At 44.3% G+C, this 19523-nt stretch overlaps 1 protein-coding gene across 1 annotated transcript in view; it reads left to right on the forward strand.

The window, feature by feature from the left end:
- TDRD9 (tudor domain containing 9) overlaps positions 1-14309 on the forward strand; it is a 137195-nt gene extending 122886 nt beyond the window's left edge. The window contains exons 33-36 of the mRNA XM_010376950.2: positions 1888-2026; positions 3758-3876; positions 11257-11329; positions 13622-14309. Of these exons, the coding sequence (XP_010375252.1) occupies positions 1888-2026; positions 3758-3876; positions 11257-11329; positions 13622-13723 (433 nt within the window). The 3' untranslated portion in view covers positions 13724-14309. The remainder of the gene's footprint in view (positions 1-1887; positions 2027-3757; positions 3877-11256; positions 11330-13621) is intronic.
- The last annotated feature ends 5214 nt before the right edge of the window (positions 14310-19523 follow it).

Raw genomic sequence — 19523 nt, forward strand, 5'->3', positions numbered from 1 at the left:
TGGATTGAACAAAGACTGATTATTTAACTGGGTTTTCCAGCTACTATGGCTAAAAACAAATTACCCCAAAACTTCAGTGGGCTACAGCAACCTTCTTTGCCTCTGTGGGTGAGGAACTGTGTCAGTGTACACAGGGACGGCTTGTTGTACTCGCAGTGTTGGGGCCTCCAGCTGAACGACTGAAGGCTAGCGGGTGTCCAGGCTCACATCTGGTGGTTGCTGCTTGCCAGAGGCCTCAGCTGCTCTCGCTGAGGACTTCCACAAGTGGTCTGTCTGTAGGCTAATTTGGGTGTCCTCAGCATGGTGGGTTGGTGCTGAGGGTCCTGAGAATGAGCCAGGTGGCAACTGTCACTTTTTTTTTTTTTTTTTTGAGTTGAAGTCTCACTCTGTCAGCCAGCCTGGAGTACAGTGGCGCCATCTCAGCTCACTGCAACCTCTGCCTCCAAGCGATCCTCCCACTTCTGCCTCCCAGGTAGCTGAGATTACAGGTGTGCCCCACCACGCCTGGCTAATTTTTGTATTTTTAGTAGAGACGGGGTTTCGCCATGTTGGCCAGGCTGGTCTCGAACTCCTGGCCTCAAGTGATCTGCCTGCCTCGGCCTCCCAAAGTGCTGGGATTATGGGTGTGAGCCACTGTGCCCAGTGTATTAGTTAATTCTCACGCTGCTAATAAAGACATACCCGTGCCTGGGTAAATTATACAGGAAGAGGTTGAATTGACTCACAGTTCCGCATGACTGGGGAGGCCTCAGGGAACTCACAGTCATGGTGGAAGGGGAAGCAAACACATTCTTCTTCACATGGCGGCAGCAAGGAGAAGTGCCGAGCAAAAGGGGGAAAAGCCCCTTACAAAATACTCAGATTTCATGAGAATTCACTCATCATCACGAGAACAGCATGAGGGTAACCACCCTCATGATTAACTGCCTTCCAGAGGGCCCCTCCCATGACACATTTGGATTGTGGGAACTACAATTCAGGATGAGATTTGGGTGGAGACACAAAGCTTAAGCATATCACCTGGCCTGTGTCACCTTTTGTAGTCTAGCTGCAGAAGCCACACAGTGTGAGTTTTACCGTAGTCACAGTCACATCTAGACCACTGTGGCTTGTAGATCCCACCGTAATTCCCAGTGCAGTTGGAAACTAATGACACGCCTTGGGCACGGGAGTAATATTGGATTTGTTTTGAAAAGCTACCCCAGTGTGCTCTATGGAAAAAAGATTGGAAGAGACAGGAGTAAGAGATGGGGAATTGGTCAGAAAAGTTGTTACCAAGTCCAGGTGAGAAGTGACAGTGGCTTGGACCAGGCTGTTGGCAGCAGCAATGGAGAGGCTAACGGATTTAGGGACTAGTAAAAGTGACAGGATGTGCCAGTGGTCAGAGGAGGGTGGTGATAAAACTGGGATACAAAACTTTGTAAGTGTGCACCATTGTTTTAGGATGAGAAGGTGAAACAGCCTTTTTTTTTAGGCTTTTTCTAAGTGCTAGACTTGTTTCACAAGTCATAAATATGTGCATAGCCTTTCTCCAGAAATCTCCCTAATAAGAATTTAACCCATGGAAGGAATTTAAAGGTAAGGGGAAAAAAAACCCCATTAATGATAAAATATTATTTTCATTATCTTATCTACCACATTAGAAACTTAATAAAGTGTTAATAAAAATTAAGTATTAATAAAAATATGGAATTTACTATCCTTACCTATACATTTTGTAACTATATTTTGATTGTAAAAACTGGCAGAAAAAATGCACAAATGAAATTAATTGCTGTGCTAGGGCTGGCAGAATTTAGGATAATTTTATCGGTCAATTTTTACATGCTAAAACATGTACTTTAACAATTCTGAAATAATGGACTCTTCTGAAAACATTCCATTTAGGATTGATCAGAATGGCAAGTACTATACTGGAGTCCTTTGTGGTTTGGGGTGGAATTCAACTACAGGGGCTTCCATACTGCCCGAGCACGACATGGAGCTTGCGTTTGACGTTCGGTTCAGCGTGGAGGACGTTGTCGAGGTAAGGGTAGCACAGCATCACGGCGCCACAACCCTGTCTCTTTCTGGTTTTGCTCACCTGACAGTGAGTGCAGAGTCTGCTGTGGAGCTTGCGGTGCAGACACACGCCTCTGGTCCTGGAGATGTGCATATTCCTTGTTCCTCCTGGGGTCGCCTTCCAGGAGGACCGCTCCTTAACTTGCCAATTTCACGTATCTTTCCTGTGAAAAGTAACTTCCTGATAGATGGTGCTCTCTGAATCTCTCATTTGGTGTCTCCTGGGTTAAGCTTTTTTCTGGGCAATCAGCTAAACCACGGGCTGTAGGGCTGCTGTGGATCTCATTCCGAGTCAGGAAGTTCTTACTCACTAGTTCTTACTGGGAAAGGAGGACACAAGTTCCTGCCCCTCTGCCCTTCTCCCAGCCTGGTGACCATGCTGAGCAGAGGGCTGGGTCGGCGTGAGTGCAGAGCTGAGCTACTTGCAGCATTGTCTGGGCACCGCAGTAGCTCTGGGGTGAGGTAGCAGAGGCAGACAGGGAAACTGTGTTGTACAGAAAGTATTTGTATGTCATTTGAATCTAATAATGAGAAATGTGGGCTCATATTGTGTACATTAAAAAAATCTTTCATCATTATAGTAATTTATTTTTATTGCATTTTACAAAGTGAGGAAACCAAAACTGATCCTTTACCACAAATAGTTTGAGAAATGCTACTCTCTAAGTACTCAATTGCCTTTCTTTCTTAGAAGTTCCATGGGACGGGTGAGGTTAACGTACCACACTGAACGGCTGGGGGAAAGGAGGAGCTGCGGAGATAGCTGCCGATGCTCCAGGGGCAGGTGTGGGTGTGTCTCTGTAGCTGTTAAGTCATGATTGCCCTGGTCTCAAGAAGGGGCTTATGGGCTTGAAACTACTCCTTAAGCCATAGGCCTAATGGGAAAATGTAAAACTATTAAGATGCTACAAGCAAATACAGAAAATCTGTGTGACTTTGGGTGTGGCATGAGTTTGTAAATACAACACCCAAAGCACAATCTGTGAAGGGGAAATTGATACATTTGAATTTATCAAAATTAAAAACTTTTGTTCTGCAAAAGACCCTCTTCAGAGGAAGAGAAGACCAAGTGCACACTAGGAGAAGATATTTACAAGTTGCATATCTGATGAAGGACTTGTATCCACAATATGTAAGGAACTCTTAAAACTCAATTATAAGAAAACAAGCAACAAAATTAAAGTATACATGGCAATAAACACAAGAAAAGATGCTCAGCATCATATGCCATTAGGAAAAGGCAAATTGACACTCCCATGAGATAGCACCACATACTTACTGGAATGGCTAAAATCCAAAACCTAACAGTAACCAGCAATGGCAAGGATGTGGTGCAGGTCCCGGGGACCTTTTGTTCATTGCTGGTGGGAGTGCAGATTAGTGCCACTGTTTTAGAAGACAGTTTCATATGCAGTTAAGCCCGCACCTACCATATGACCCAGGAATCCCATCTGTAGGTATTTATACAAGAGATTTGAAAACTAGCATCCTCATAGAACTTGTATGTGAATATCAATTGCAGCTTGATTCATAATTGCTAAAAACTGGGAACAGTCAAGATGCCTTCAGCAGGTAAGTGGATAAACCATATTGATGACAGAGAATACTAACTCTGAATGCTGTGGATTATCTAACATGGGATGAAATTCAGTTACACTGGAGCCGTATGAGTGTTTATGTTGCTGTTTATTTACAGGTTAATATTCTCAGGGCTGCTATTAACAAGCTAGTCTGTGATGGACCAAATGGATGCAAGTGTCTTGGGCCAGAGAGAGTTGCGCAGCTTCAGGACAGTGCCCGTCAGAAGCTTTTAGGGTAAGCTGTGTGATGACGTGGTCTTCTTTTCTTCCCAATCAACTTTCTCAGCTGCCTTGATCATGGCTGTTTTGAATTGTGTAGGCAGTGTGATATGTCGATCACCTGAAGTGGAGTGCCAGTGCTGGAGGCAGCACTGGGAGGCATCAGAATGTAGGACGCCCTTCCTGTGGAGAGCAGCACCCTTGTCCCGTGTGTGTGTGTGTGTGTGTGTGTGTGTGTGTGTGTGTGTGTGTGTCCCTTGAAGGGACAGCGTGGGCAGGGCATGGGAAGCCACAGTGGGTAATGTGTCACCCACCATTCCCAGTGGTGGGTGTCTTAGGGATCGGGGGAGTCCGGCCTGCAGGACTGGGCCTTACAGAGCTGGGTCTCTCTTCAGCCTCTCTGCAGGGGAGGTCGGAGAAGGAGCATTCTGACCTCACCTCTCTGTCTCTCACCTCTTGCTGGACTCTCCATGGGCCAAACCACACCAGAATGCAGAGACAAAGGCTCCTGTTGGTGTAGCCCATGAGCCCAAGGCAGCTCAAGGGCCCTGGGAAGGCCAAGAAGAGTGGGAGTGGTCGTGGAGGAGAAACCAGCATTCCACCTACCCAGTCCTGTGCTCCTGCCCCAGAGCCAGTCTCCCTCGGCAGGACGCGGTCCTTCCTTGCCTGACAGTGTCCTGTGCTGGCTGGGACCTGGAGCTATGTGAGAGCAGGTGGCATCTGGTATCACGGTGACACTTCTCTCCTTCCTATGCCTTTTGCGTTGATTTCTTTTAGTTTAATAAGCATTTTTTAAAAAGGTATATATAGTCGTCTTACAAATGGTGAGAAAGGCCAGTTTTAGTTTTCTCTCTTCATTTTCTTTTATATAAAAATATTTTAAATATGTATTTATTTATTGTTAGAGATAGGGTCTCACTCTGTTGCTCAAGCTGAGTGCAGTGGTATGATCATGGCTCACTGCAGCTCCAACTCCTGGGCACGCATGATCCTCCCGCCTCAGCCTCCCCAGTAGCAGGGACTATAGGCATGCACCACCACACCTGGCTAATTTTTAAGCTTTTTATATAGATGAGGTCTTGCTATGTTGCCCAAGCTGGTAATTTTTTTTTTTTTTTTTTTTTTTTTTGAGATGGAGTCTTGCTCTGTGTCACCTAGGCTGGAGTGCAATGGCATGATCTCAGCTCCCTGCAACCTCCTCCTCCCAGGTTTGAGCGATTCTCCTGCCTCAGCATCCCAGGTAGCTGGGATTACAGGCACCCACCACCATGCCCAGCTAATTTTTGTATTTTTAGTAGAGACGGGATTTCACCATGTTGGTCAGGCAAACTCCTGACCTCAGGTGATTCACCCACCTTGGCCTCCCAAAGTGCTGGGATTACAGGCATTGAGCCACCACGCCTGGCTGGTAAAAATATTTTTATGTAAAATTTGGGTTGAAGTTTAAGTACACAGGTACACGCCCATGTGGCCAGCACCCAGGTCAGAGCCCCGGTGCTCCTTAGGGTGTGCGGGTGTGGTTATAGCCACCATCACTCCCTGCCCCCAAAACGAGGGTAACTGTGTCCTGCCTTATTATGCCATAGATAGGTATTGGTTTGTTTGAACAATGCAATAACTCTAGTGAATTTATAGTTGTGCAGTCTATCAACGCAACCCAGCTTTTCAGCATTTCTGTCATCCAAAGAAGTTTACTCTTAAGTATTGTCAGGAAAGGCAGTCTCACGTAGGCAGCCTTTGATCCCCTCTCTGCAGTCTGAGAACAGGCCTTGGGCCTGGAACGCTTTCTTCCCATAAAATTAAGGGTCCTCACAGCTTGTGGAGGGCTCATTGCCATGTGTGGGAAGATCTTTCCTTGATTCAGGCTCTGCTCTGCTTAAGCCTGTGTGTCATACGGTACCTGGTCAATCCCACCACTGCAGGGATGGGACAGGGCTCTCCTGCTGCCACACAGGAGAGGGGCCTACAGGCCTGCCTTGTCTTCCAGGAGTTACCTGCTGGCCACAGGGACCAGTGCCCATCACTAGAGCTGATCCTGTCCTGTCCCCTCTCTCTGTAAGTAAAGGTTTGTTCCAGCCAGGGCCTGACTGTGTGTTTTCCTTGGCGACTCCAAGACAAGATGCAGGGGTGCCCCAACTTCTCCTGGTAGCACATCACAGATGCCACCTGTTTGACTAATATATTGAAACAGAATGTATCATTGTTTGTACAACCCCATAAATGTACTAAAAGTAATAAATTATGTGCCTAAAGTTGATGACTTTTAGGATATGTAAAGTACACCTCAGTAAAACTGTGTTTAGGATTGAAAGTTCCCCCTGTCCATTTACATGCGGTCTTGTTCCCACCCCAGCCTAGGTACCACTGATCTGCTTTCTGTTTATGTATTTGCCTCCTCTGAAATTTTTAATTTTAAAATCTGGCTTCTTTCACTTAGCTTAGTACTTTTGAGGTTTATCCATGTTGGACCGCGTTCCTTTTTACTGAAGAATACTTCAGTGTTTGTATGCGCCGCTTTTTACTGAAGAATACTTCAGTGTTTGTATGCGCCGCTTTTTACTGAAGAATACTTCAGTGTTTGTATGCGCCGCTTTTTACTGAAGAATACTTCAGTGTTTGTATGCGCCGCTTTTTACTGAAGAATACTTCAGTGTTTGTATGCGCCGCTTTTTACTGAAGAATACTTCAGTGTTTGTATGCGCCGCTTTTTACTGAAGAATACTTCAGTGTTTGTATGCGCCGCTTTTTACTGAAGAATACTTCAGTGTTTGTATGCGCCGCTTTTTGTTTTCGCCGCTTTTTGTTTTGTCCGTTCACCAGTTGGTAAAATATTTGGATTATTTCCAGTATTTGGCCGTTATGAAGAAAGCTGCTATGAATAATCACATGCAGTCTTTTTGTGAAGACGTGTCTTTCTCTCGGGTAGATATCTGTGAGTGGAGTTGGTAGGTTGTATTGGTATGTTTATGGTAATCTTTTAAGAAAAGGCCAGGGCTGGACGTGGTGGTTCACGCCTATAAGTAATCCCAGCACTTTGGGAGCCTGAAGTGGCAGATCACCTGAGGTCAGGAGTTCCAGACCAGCCTGACCAACCTGGTAAAACCCTGTCTCTACCAAAAACACAAAAATTAATTGGGCATGGTGGCACGCGCCTGGAATCCCAGCTACTTGGAGGCTGAGGCAGGAGAATCGCTGGAACCCAGGAGGTGGAGGTTGCAGTGAGCCAAGATTGCGCCATTGCACTCCAGTCTGGGTGACAAAAGCAAAACTCCATCTGGGAAAAAAAAAAAAAGGAAACAGCCAAACTGTTTTCCAAAATAGCTGTAACATGTTACATTTCTACCAGCAACGTAGGCTGACTCTGGCTTCTCCACATTCTCACCAGCATGTGGCACTGTCAGTGTGTTGGTACTGCAGTCGGTGTGGTGAGTATGGTAGTTTCTCATTGTAGCATTAATTTTCATTTCCTTAATGACTAATGATGTAGAGCAACTTTTTATCCTCTTAGCCAGTCATTTATCTTTTTTTTTTTTTTTTTTTTTTAGTGAAATGTCTGTTCAGATCTTTTGCCCATTTTTAAATTTGTCTTTTCATTATTGAGTTGTAGAAAGTTTTTTAAAAGTTTAGATACCTGTCTTTTGTTGGGTAAGTAATTTGCAATTAGTTTCTCCATTGTGTAGCTTGTCTTCTTATTTTAATGATGTCTTCCAAAGAACACAAATTTTTAATTTTGATGAAATCTACTTGCTGTGGTTTGAATGTGATGTGTTTGAAACCTAATGCCCAGTGCAACAGTGTTGGAAGGTTGGGCATAATAAGGGGTTGATTGGACTCATGTCATTGCGAGAGAGGGTTAGTTATCAAGAGAGTGTGGATTGTTATAAAGTGGGCCTGCCCCAGTGCCTCTTCCTGTCTCAAGTACTCGCTTGCCCCTCTGCCATGTCATGATGCAGCAAGAAGGCCCTGGCCAGGTGCTAGAGCCATGCTCCTGCACTTCCCAGCTCCAGAACTGTGAGAAATATGTTTCTTTATAAGTGACCCACTCTCTGGTCTTCAGTTATAACAGGGGAAAATGGACTAAGACACTATTTTATCTTTTTTTTTTTTGAGACTCAGTCTACTTCTGTCGCCCAGGCTGGAGTGCAGTGGCGCGATCTCGGCTCACTGCAGCCTCCACTTCCTGGGTTCAAGCAATTCTCCTGCCTCAGCCTCCCGAGTAGCTGGGACCACAGGCGCCTGCCACCATGCCCAGGTGATTTTTGTATTTTTAGTAGAGACGAGGTTTCACCATGTTGGCCAGGATGGTCTCGATCTCTTGACCTTGTGATCTGCCTGCCTCGGCCTCCCAAAGTGCTGGGATTACAGGGGTGAGCCACCACGCCCCGCCTACTTTATCCTTTTTAAAAATGAATTATGCTTTTGGTGCTATATCTAAAAAAATCCTTGTTAAACTCAAGGTCACAATCATTTTCTCTCTTTTTGTAATTTTTTATATTTAGATTTTTGATCCATTTTGAGATGATTTTGTATATGGTATGTGATACAAGAGCCTAAAGTCATTTTTTGCATATGAATATCTAGTGGTGATGACATCATTTACTGAAAAGCTATACTTTTCCCATTGAATTGCCTTGGTACCTTGGTCAAAAATCAATTTGCCATAAATGTAAAGATTTATTACTGGGCTTTCTGTTTTGTTCAATTACTTTATCTTTGTACCAGTGCTATATTGTCTTAATTGCTGTAGCATTAGTCCTCCTGTTTTGTTCTTTTTCAAAATTATTTTTACTCTTTTCTATTCTTTTCCTTTCCATGTAAATTTTAGGATCAGCTTGTCAGTTTGTATAAAAAGCCTTTTTGGAATTGTGATAGGGATTGTGTGGAACCTGTGAGTGAGTTTGGGGAGAATCGCCACCCTAACAGTAGTGAGCCATCCAGTCCATGGAGATGGAGTGTCTGTTCCTTTGGGTATTCTCTAATTTCTCTTAACACTGTTTTAGAATTTTCAGTGTGCAGGTCTTGCACTTTAGTTGTTTCTAAATATTTTAGTCCTTTTAATGCTATTGTGAATAAAATTTTCTTTGTTTTTGAATTTTTTTTTAGAAAGGATCAGTTGATTTTTATATATTGGTCTTTTACCCTGTGGCCTTGTTCAACTTCTGCATTCTAGTAGTGTTTGCGGACTCCTTAGGGTTTCCTACACACAGGGTCATTATTATTATGAAAGCTTTCTTTCTCTAGTAATACTTCTTGTTCTAAGGCCTGTGTTGTCTGATATTAATATAGCTACCCCAGCTCTCTTTCGCTACCATTTGCTTAGCACAGCCTTTTCTGTCCTTTTACTTACAATATTTTTGCAATTTTGAAGTTTTTCAAATTTTTTTCTGCCTCGTGCCTGCTCTCTTCTCCCTTGGGGAGACATTGCTTTGCACATCTGCTGGTGTGCTGGTGCTAAACACCTGCCAACACGGTCCGAATGGCCTCGCTGGTCTGTGGGGCTCTGGTCACTTTTCTTCAGTCCTTTTCCTCTTTGTTCTTCAGATTGGTTAATTTCTGCTGATCCATCCTTAAGGTTACTGATCCTTTATTGTTTCATCTCAGATCGATGTGGATGTGGTACAGAGAATTTTCCATTTCATTGTACTTTTCAACTCTAAGATTTCTATTGTTTCTTTGGTAGTTTTTAATTTTTATTGAGATTATCCCTGACTCATTATTATCCTGTTTTTAAAAAAATTCTTGGCACCTACCTGTTCACAGTGGCTGCCTTGAGGTCTTTAAGTGCTGAACCCGCAGCTGGCCACACACTCAGCCTCTACTGGCTGCTCTCCTGTGTGTGGGCCACACATGCCTGTGCCTTTGATGCCTCCTAATGTTTTGTTGGAAATTGGGTACTTTGGAAATGTACTGGAGCAGTCCCCCAGAGCTGTTGTTTCTGGTTTTATTGTTTTGTTTGTTTCACTTTAGAAGCATGCCTAGACTTAACCTATAAGTCCCTCCCCCATGATGGGAGGTCACTGATGTCTGGGTTCTGGTGTTTTGTTATGTTTTCCATTTTAATTTTTATAGAAACAAAGTCTCACTTTGTTGCCTAAGCTGGAGTGCAGTGATGTGGTCATGGCTCACTGCAGCCTTGAACTCCTGGGCTCTGGCATCTGGCAGTCCTCCCACCTCAGTCTCCCAAGTAGGTAGGACTACAGGCATGTGTGATCACGCCCAGCTCCTGTTTTGTTTTGTTTATTCTTATTTTTATTTTTTAGTCTGGCTTCCTAGGTGTTGTCCTTGTATCTGATCTGCACAGTTTAGTGCTTAGCCAGTGATCAGTCAGAAGTTGTGTTTAAATACTGCCCTGAAGGCTTCTGCTCTTTGCCATTGGGTTGGAAAGTGCACTCCAAGTTCAGGCACTTTTTAATTCTTCCCTGGCCTCTGTTTTTCTCAGAGCTTCCCAGGTTTTTCCCACATGTGTGCACCCCTCCATCAGTCAGAGATGTGCGGAGGGCCTGCTCTCCCTCTGTGGCACCCTCCTTTCCAGGGTCTCTCTCTTACCTCCTGAATAGTCTGGTCTGCTGCTGGCCCCAAGCAGGATGTGGCCTGAGGCTGGAAAGCTGTGGGCTTTCCCCATCTCTTTCCTTCATTGCTGTTTCTACGGACAGTGCTGCAAATCAAGGTGTGAGGGTTTTTCACCCTGTGATCCAGATCACGTAGCCTTTATGGCCCTGGGAGTGCTGTGGTGCTGGGTTCAAGGGCAGGTGTATGGGGTGGGAGCGGCCCCTTACGCCAGCAAGAACTCCACACCCTCCACTGTTCTCCCCTGGAGCCGGCAGTTTGTCATGAACAAATGCTCCTCAACTTGTTTGCCTTTGCCTTTGGTTAATTTCCAGAGCCTTCAAATCATTGTTGTATATATGTATGTATGTTGTATGTATGTATGTATGTATGTATGTATGTTTATAATTTTGCCTTGTTTGATAGTTTTTAGGGGGAGAGGCTCTGCAGAACTCTTTACTCCCTCATTGCTCGAATTCCTTGTCTTTTAAAGCTGATGATATTTCCAACTTGTCATGACTGCTTGAGAGCTAATGGTACAAAATGTCCTGTTACATTTCAGAGAACTTGACTCATTCATGTGGTGATGTGCAGTGCTGGTTGCTAAGGGAACATAGAGACAAGACTTGGTCTTGCAGATTTGCCGCACTCCATTTCTTTCTGTTTTTGAATATGCTATAAATTAAAATATTTTCTGATCATAACTGCATCAATGTTGGCCTTTAAACAGTTTATTCTAGTTCTAATTCTGTGAGAAATATATAGGATTTAAATCTTTAAAAAAATCAACAGCAGTGTTTTCAGTGACTAATATATAATTAAGATAATTTCCTTTTTTAAAAAATTATAGTTTGTTCTGTCAATCAAAACCAAGAGAGAAGATTGTTCCCAAGTGGCATGAAAAGCCCTACGAGTGGAATCAGGTGAGTGGGACGCAGGCTACTACATGAGTCGAGGCCACGTGGAGGAGGGGACAGGCCCAGGGCGGACCCAGGGTTCAGAGCCAGGGCTGACTTGAGGGATCGAGAGGCAGAGACAGGAGGCAAAGTGGATGACTTTGGGGGCCAGCCGGCAAATGTCTCAGACCAGACAGGGTGTTTCTGCACAGCATCCTCTACGTGATGTCCCGGCAAAGAGTGAGACACCAGAATAACTCACTGCCCGTGAGTTGGGAAAAAACAGGTATGAGGGTCTGGATTGGACCCTCCTGCTCTTGGTGGTCTTTGTGAAATGCACCTTGGCTGTTCCTGCCGCGTGACTGGCTTGGTGGCTTTCAGGCTCTACTGGTTGTTATCTTTGTTTGCTTGGGCTGCCGGCACAGTGCCACCATGGGTAGGGGCTTAGAAACAGCAGACATTTGTTCTCACAGCTCTGGAGGCTGGAAGTCCTAGGACAGGTGCCAGTTTGTGGATCCTTGTGAGGGACATCTGCAGATGGCCACCTTCTCACTGTGTCCTCACGTGAAACAGAGATGTCCTCTCTTAGGGCACAAATCCCATCCTGGGGGCCCCACCCTTATAACCTCATCTAACCCTTATCACCTCCCAGAGGCCTCATCTCCAAATACCATCACAGTGGGGGTTCAGACTTCAGTGAAGGAATTTTCAGGGGCCACAGTTGAGTCATGAAGAAGGAAAAAGCCCTTCACAGGCTCTCTGATACTTCCTGTCTGTAGGGCTAGAAATGGAACAAAATGTGATTTCAGAGAAGGGAGCCCAAAGGAATTTGGAGATTTAACTCTAGAGCCAGGGACGTCTTTAGATATAAAGCAGCAGGGGCAGTCTTTCCTCTCCCTTTTCGCGATCTAAGTGAGGCTCTGCTTTGGGGTGCTGTGTCCCATCCTGCGCCTAAAGGTTGCTCCTGCTGTGAGGCTAGTCTGCTCCCCCTGTGCCCTGCGCCTAGGTCCCACTTCAGGGACCCCAAGGCTGATCTCAGCAGCCGGCCCAATTATGTGCAGAGCTTCATGGGCAAGGAGAGGGGCAGCCACACCAGCCCCTGTGGCCATCAGGCTCGACTGGAGTGTCTGAGGGTGATGAACTAGCAGGACTTTCTTGAAAATAGAATTTCACTTTGAGGTTAGTATGTTTTAGAAAATTTCAGTGTTTTCAAAACCTGTAATGCAATTACCATCCACATTTACATATGCATGCATGGGAGATTTCTCGGTAAAGCTTGCCATAGTATTAATCATGAATTTATTTGTTTGTAACTTTTATTTTAGATTCAAGGGGTACATTTGCAACTTTTGTTACCTGGGTATGTGGCATAATGCTAAGGTTTGAGGTACAATTAATCCCATCACCCAGGTACTAAGCATAGTATCCAATAGGTAACTTTTCAATCCTTGCCTCCCTCCCCCATCTAGTGGTCCCCAATGTCTCTTGTTCCCATCTTATGTCCATGAGTACTCAATGTTTAGCTCCACTTTTAGATGAGAACATTTACAGTATTTGGTTTTCTATTCCAGCGTCAATTTGCTTAGGGTAATGGCCTCTAGCTGCATCCTGATTGCACAATTTCATTCTTTTTAATGGCTGTGTAGTATTCCATGGTATATGTGTACCACATCTTCTTTATCCAGTCCACTGTTGATGGGCACCTGGGTTGATTCCATGTCTTTGCTATTGTGAATAATGCTGTGGTGAATATGTGAATGCGTGTGTCTTTTTGGTAGAACAATTTGTTTTCTTTTGGATATATACTCAAGTAATGGAATTGCTGGGTCAAATGGTAATTCCGTTTTAAGATCTTTGGGAAATCTCCAAACTGCTTTCCACAGTGGCTGAACTAAGTTATATTCCCACAAATGGTGTATAAGCATTCTCTTTTCTCTGCAGCCTTGCCAACATCTATTGTTTTTTTGACTTTTTAATAATAGCTATTCTGACTGGTGTGAGATGGTATTCTGTGGTTTTGATTTGCACTTCTCTGATGATTAGTGATGCGTGGAGCATTTTTAAATGTTTTTGGCCCTTGAGTGTCTTCTTTTGAGAAGTGTTCCTGTCTTTTGTCCATCTTTAATGGGATTATTTAAACATGAAATTAAAAATGAATTATCAAACATACAGTATGAAGTGTGAGAGTAGAGAAGTGTTCTGTAAATATTTTTGGAGAACTGAATTATACTTTGTGCATCCCGGATGTTAATGCATGTGTATTTTATGTCTGGAAACGCTGTCACAGAGCCTGACTGGTCCTCTTGTCTACCCCATTAGGTTGATCCACAGCTGGTCATGGAGCAGGCCGACCGTGAGAGCAGCAGAGGGAAGAACACCTTTCTCTACCAGCTCCACAAACTGGTTGTGCTCGGCACCTGAGCGTGTCCACAGGTGGCCTCCAGCACACCCCTCAGGAAGCTGCGGAGGGTGGATTCCAGGCTCCCTCCGCCGACTGACTTTCCTCTGTGTCTGGGCGTTACAGTCTGTGCCCACTGCATCCTAAAGGCCTTTTCTTTCTTCTTTTCTCTTTGGGTGGTAGTCAGAGAGTGGTGCTTTTGTTCAGGTGGGAAGGATTGGAAACTCTAGTCTTTTCTAGAAACAGAAAATCACTGTATTAAATATTTTGGAAAAATTGTTCTGAAAGAAGACTGTTTGGATAAAGAGCTATATTTTGCTTTAAATTTATGAAGGTAAATATAAGTAGTTAATCTTAGATGTAATGTTCCAGAATGTGCCTACATATTCTAACATATTCTATTCTGTTACAGTGATTTCAACCAGTAGTCCAGGAAAAAACTTAAAAAACAAAAAAACCATGTAGTATTTTCTGATTTGTTTTTTCCATGAGGGAAAATATCTAATTTTTGTAAGACTAAGTTGAGTTATAGTTCTTGGTTCACATTTTGGAAATCAGAGATTACATGGCCATAGCTTATCTGTGTTAAAACAATAAAAGCATTAGATGAAGTTTCTGTCTCTGACAGTTTTTAGTCAGAGGAGGTTAAGATGTATTTAGTTCTAAAAAATCTGAAATTATGAAACTGATACAGGGATACAAGACCTCTTTTAAAAACTCAACTCACATCAGTAAGGATTTGGTCAGAACAGAGCTGTTGTAAATACAGCAGTGAAAGACGCCAGTGAGCTCACATATGTGAGAGGGAAGTTGTAGGATCAGAGAAATGCTCTGCTTAAACCGACTTGTCCCAAGTGGACAATTTGAAGATCGTGAGGAAAGAGGAGAAGCACGTGTGTGTGGGCATCAGCTTGGGATCATAAACGGGAGCTTGTGTGGGGTCTCGGAAGCCGTCACATCTTGGGGAGCACCGGTGCTGTGCTGAGCCTCTGTGAGTTCGCTGGCCAGCAGCAGGAAGCTAGCAGATGCCAAGCGGGAAGACCACCAAGCAGCTGCAGTGGCCAGGTAGCACTGCACCCCTGTCACTGGCCTTCTGGGGAATGTGCTTGCCAGCCTGAGATAGGAAGCAGTCATACCAAGTTGGCACGCACAGAGAGCTCTTGGAAGGATTTGAGCACATCCAAAACTTAGTTCAGCTTTAAAGTGAAGGTTTTGCCCCTTGTCAGAAAGCCCTCTGGGAAGGCCTCTGGGGAAGGCAGCAGATGCTTTGATTGGTTTTTCTCTTTGCCGACCTATGAGTGCTTAGTCCATGTGCACAAAGTTACCATGTGTGGCCTTAGCAGTAGGGGGCGCTCACAACAGTCAAGCACTCCTTCTGTTTGCTTTTTAACCAGACTTTTAGTAAGTGGTTAAAAGTTTAGGCCAGGTGCAGTACCTCACACCTGTAATCCTAGCACTTTGGGAGGCTGAGATGGGAGGATTGTCTGAGCCCAGGAATTCAAGCCTTCAGTGAGCTGTGAGTGTACCCCTGCGCTACAGCCTGGGCAATAGAGCAAGACTCTATCTCAAAAAAAAAAAAAAATTAAGTAGTACCAAGAGACTTGTTTAAAAACAAAAACACTCAGCTCTCAAAGGAAACCATACTAACTCTTCCCTATATTTTTCTGGGATTGCTGTCATCTTGCTGAGGAATGTTTTTGTTCTGCTTTTTTGTGATTGCCATCCTAGCCATCAGCTGTTGAGCAGTAGATGAATATTGGCTCCTTCCCACTGTTCTGCACCTTCTTTGCTATGTCTCCGCACGGTCACAGCAATATCACTGGCCAGGTCAGTCATTGTGCTTTATAACATGGATTTTGTAGGTAGCAAAGAAAATTATCTTCTGTAAAACCAAGTGGTACCTCCGATTGCGTTGCCTTCCTTATCTGTCTTAAGAGGGTACTTGCCTTGTTGATTTGCAAAATTGTCCTCATACTTAAATACATATTAATGTTCTTAGTATAATAATACATGTCCATGACACAAAATGGAGACATTTGAAAAGGGTCTCTAGTGAAGTCTGTCATGCCCAACCCGAGTGCTCCTCAGAGGGAGTCATTGTTTCATCCTGGTGCATCCTGTCAGCACGCCCTGTATTCCACACACTCGCACGGACGCTGAAGACCCACTGCGAGCAAAGTGGCCCAGGTGTCACCGCACTCAGGGAGCAGTGGGTAGAGGCAGATGGTGGTCAGATGCGTCAGGTGGCAGAGTGAGAGCTGTCAAGCGGCAGGACAGGAGCGTGCACACTTGTTTTTGCTTTGTGGGCCACGTGCTTGCTGCTGCTGCTGTTCAGCTTTGTGTTGAAGCTCAGGAGTAGCCATAAACAAATGAGCAGGGCTGTGTTCCCGCAAAACTTGATTTATGGAAACAGGCGTCAGACTTGAGCTTGGGTCTTAGCTGCTGATCGTGTGATGGGGGGAGGTACAGGGAGCGACGCTGCTTTAGAGAAACAGCTGGGGACAGCCTTTCCCCTGTGACATTCAATCAGAGGCCTGGCCCAGGCTGCACTGGAATAGCTGAGAGGAGGTGTGTGAGGCCCCAAGGAGGCAGCAGGCCTGGTGCACATGTGGAACCACCAGGCGGCCGTGCAGCTGGCACAGAGTGTGGAGGGTACTGGTGGTCAGGCTGGAGAACAGCCAGGCCAGGTGGGCCACAGGCAGGTTTTGGGATTTACTCTGAGTGAGGTGGGGAGCTCCTGGAGCGTTTTGAACAAGAGAGTGTCATGCCTTGATGACGTTTTGAGAAAGATTATTCTGACTGCTGCATGGGGCACAGGGTGCAAAACCAGCACAGCTAAGTCCAGGAAGACATGCTGGTGTGCAGCAGGGCTGGGAGCAGTGGAAGGACAGGGTGGCCAGACAGGACGTGCACCAGAGAGACAGCAGAGTGACCAGAGGCAGGCGGGGCACCATGGCTCAGAAGAGAAGGTTCTTGGAGGCACCATGGTGGTGGGCAGAGTGGTGTCCCCTCCCTGGATATAGCCTGGGGCTGTGTCCATGCCCAAACCCCCACAACTCCCTATAAATGTGACTGTGTTTGGGAAAAGGGTTTTTTGCCAGTGTGACTGAGTTAAGGATCTCAAAATGAGGTGATTGCCCTGGATTTAGGATGGGACCTGAAGCCAATGACAAATGTCCTGATAGAGGAGAAGGCCAGTGAAGGCAGAGGCTGAGGTCGCAGTGAGGTGGCCACAGCCACAGAAGACCTGGGGCTGCTGGAGGCTGGGAGAGGCCAGTCCAGGCTCTCCCTAGTGCCCTGGGAGGGAGTGTGGGCCCTGGATGCCTTGGTGTGGGAGTTCTGGCCTCCAGAACTGTGAGAATCCATTTCTGTTGTAAGCCCCCTGTTTGTGGTTATGTGTCCTGATGGCCCCAGGAAGAGAATCCAACCAACGTCTTCTGCGTCCTTTCGGAGCTCATCTCTTCATGTATGAACACAGGCCTCTTTATTTTCATGAGTCATTGCATACTGCACATGCTGATCTCTACGCTGACTTTTCACTGATGGCTGTGGATCGCACTGCTAGATCCTACACAAAGAGGTGCCTCATTCTTTTTAAATGCTTCATGGCTATATCATTTTATTGATGTTTCATAATTAACGACACCCCCACAATGGGCATTTGGATAGTTTCTAGTCTTACTATTATACGCAGTGTCGCGATGGATGTCCTTGTACACCTGTCATTTCACATGTGCATAATTTATTATAGAATAAATTCCTAGGATTGAGATTGCTGAGTCAGCAGGCGTTTAGTAAATCACTCCATTCCTAGATGTTGCCACATGGCTCTCTGCAGAGCACACGCTCCCCGCAGCACTATAGGACAGTCCATTCCCAGACTCACCCTCCGAGTTAGGACAGTGTTGGACACTTAGGAGACGCCCTTTCTCTCTGGCGGATGAGTAGTCTTGAGTTTCTCCTTATGAGTGGGCTGAGCATTCTCAGATGCTAAGAACCATTGGCTTCTCCTTATATGTGAACTGTTTATATCTTTTGCCAGGCTTTCTTTGTGTTAAAATTGATTTTGTTATGTAGTTTAGTTTATGAATTTTTTATGCCTTCTCAAAAAGTGTTTCCCCTAGTTTGAGATTGTTAGAATTCTCTCCCATATTTACTTCTAGTACTCTTATGGTTTGATTTTTTACATAAAATTTACTGAGGTAAAATTTACATATGAGGATTGCAAAGGTTGCCAACTAGGCGTTCTGTCCGAAGTTCCATAGTTTTAGCTTTTATATTTAGGGCTGTGACCCATTTCAAGTTTTGTTTTCAATTTTTTGCTAAACACACCATAAGAGTGTGTTTAGCTTTGTAAGAGACTGTCATACTCTCTTCAAAGTGGCTGCACCATTTTGTATTCCCACCAGCAGTGGACGAGGATTTCTTTTGCTTCGTGTCCTCATCAGCATTTAGTGTGTTTTGGATTTTTGCCGTCCTAATAGATGTGTAGTGGTATTTTATTATTGTTTTAATTTGCACTTTTCTAATGACATGTGATGTTGAGCATCTTTTCATATGATTGTTTCCATCTGTATATATTCTTTGGTGAAATGTCTATTCAGATCTTTTGCCCATTTGAATTGGGTGGTTTGTCTTCTTCTTGTTGAGTTTTAATTAAGAGTTCCTTGTATATTTTGAAACAATCTTTATCATTTTTTTTTTTTTTTTTGCAAATATTTTCTTCTAGTATGTGGCTTTTCATTCTCTTTATGCCTTTCACAGAGCAGATGTTCTTAATTTTTTTTTTTTTTTTTTTGAGACAGAGTCTCACTCTGTGGCCCAGGCTGCAGTGCAGTGGCACAATCTCGGCTCACCACAACCTCCGCCTCCCAGGTTCAAGCAGTTATCCTGCCTCAGCCTCCCAAGTAGCTGGGATTACAGGTACCCGCCACCACACCCAGCTAATGTTTTTGTATTTTTAGTAGAGATGGGGTTTCACCATGTTGGCCAGGCTGGTCTCGAACTCCCGACCTCAAGTGATCCACCTGCCTCAGCCTCCCAGAGTTCTAGGATTACAGGTGTGAGCCACCATACCTGGCTGATATTTTTAATTTCAATACTTCCCAAGTTAACATTTTTTTTCTTTTATAGGCCATAGTTTTGGTGGTAAAACTAAAAACTTATCAAATCCAAGGTCACACAGGTCCTATGTTCTCTTCTAGAAATTTTATGGTTTGGCATTTTACATTAGGGTCTATGATTCATTTTGAGTTAATTTTGTAAAAGGTGTAAGGTCTACATCTAGATTGATTTTTCTGTGTGTGGAGGTCCAGTTGTTTCAGCACCGTTTGTTGAAAAGACTGTCTTTTCTCCATAGAATTGCGTTTTGCTCCTCTGTCAAAGATGAATTGACCATATTTGTGTGGAAATGACTTTCGGGCCCCTATTATGTTCCATTTGTCTGTTTGTCTATTTTTCACCAATACCACACAGTGTTGATTATGGTAACTTTAAAGTTGGATAATGTTGATCTTTTCTTCAGTACTGTATTGGCTGTCCTGGGTCTTTTTACTCTCCATGTAAATTTTGAAATCAGTTTAATATCACAAAATATTTTTGTTGGGATTCTGTTGAATCTCTAGATCACCTTGGGAAGAACTAACATCTTAATAATATTGGGTCTTCCTATCCCAGAAAGTAGAATATCTCTTCATTTCTGTAGCTCTTTGGTATCTTTCATCAGAGTTTTGTGATTTGCTGCATATAGATCTTATACATATTTTATTATATTTATACCTAAGTATTTCTCTTTTTTGGTGCTAATGCAAGTGGTACTGTGTT

This window comes from Rhinopithecus roxellana, chromosome 5 (assembly GCF_007565055.1).
Source record: "Rhinopithecus roxellana isolate Shanxi Qingling chromosome 5, ASM756505v1, whole genome shotgun sequence".
NCBI lineage: Eukaryota > Metazoa > Chordata > Mammalia > Primates > Cercopithecidae > Rhinopithecus > Rhinopithecus roxellana.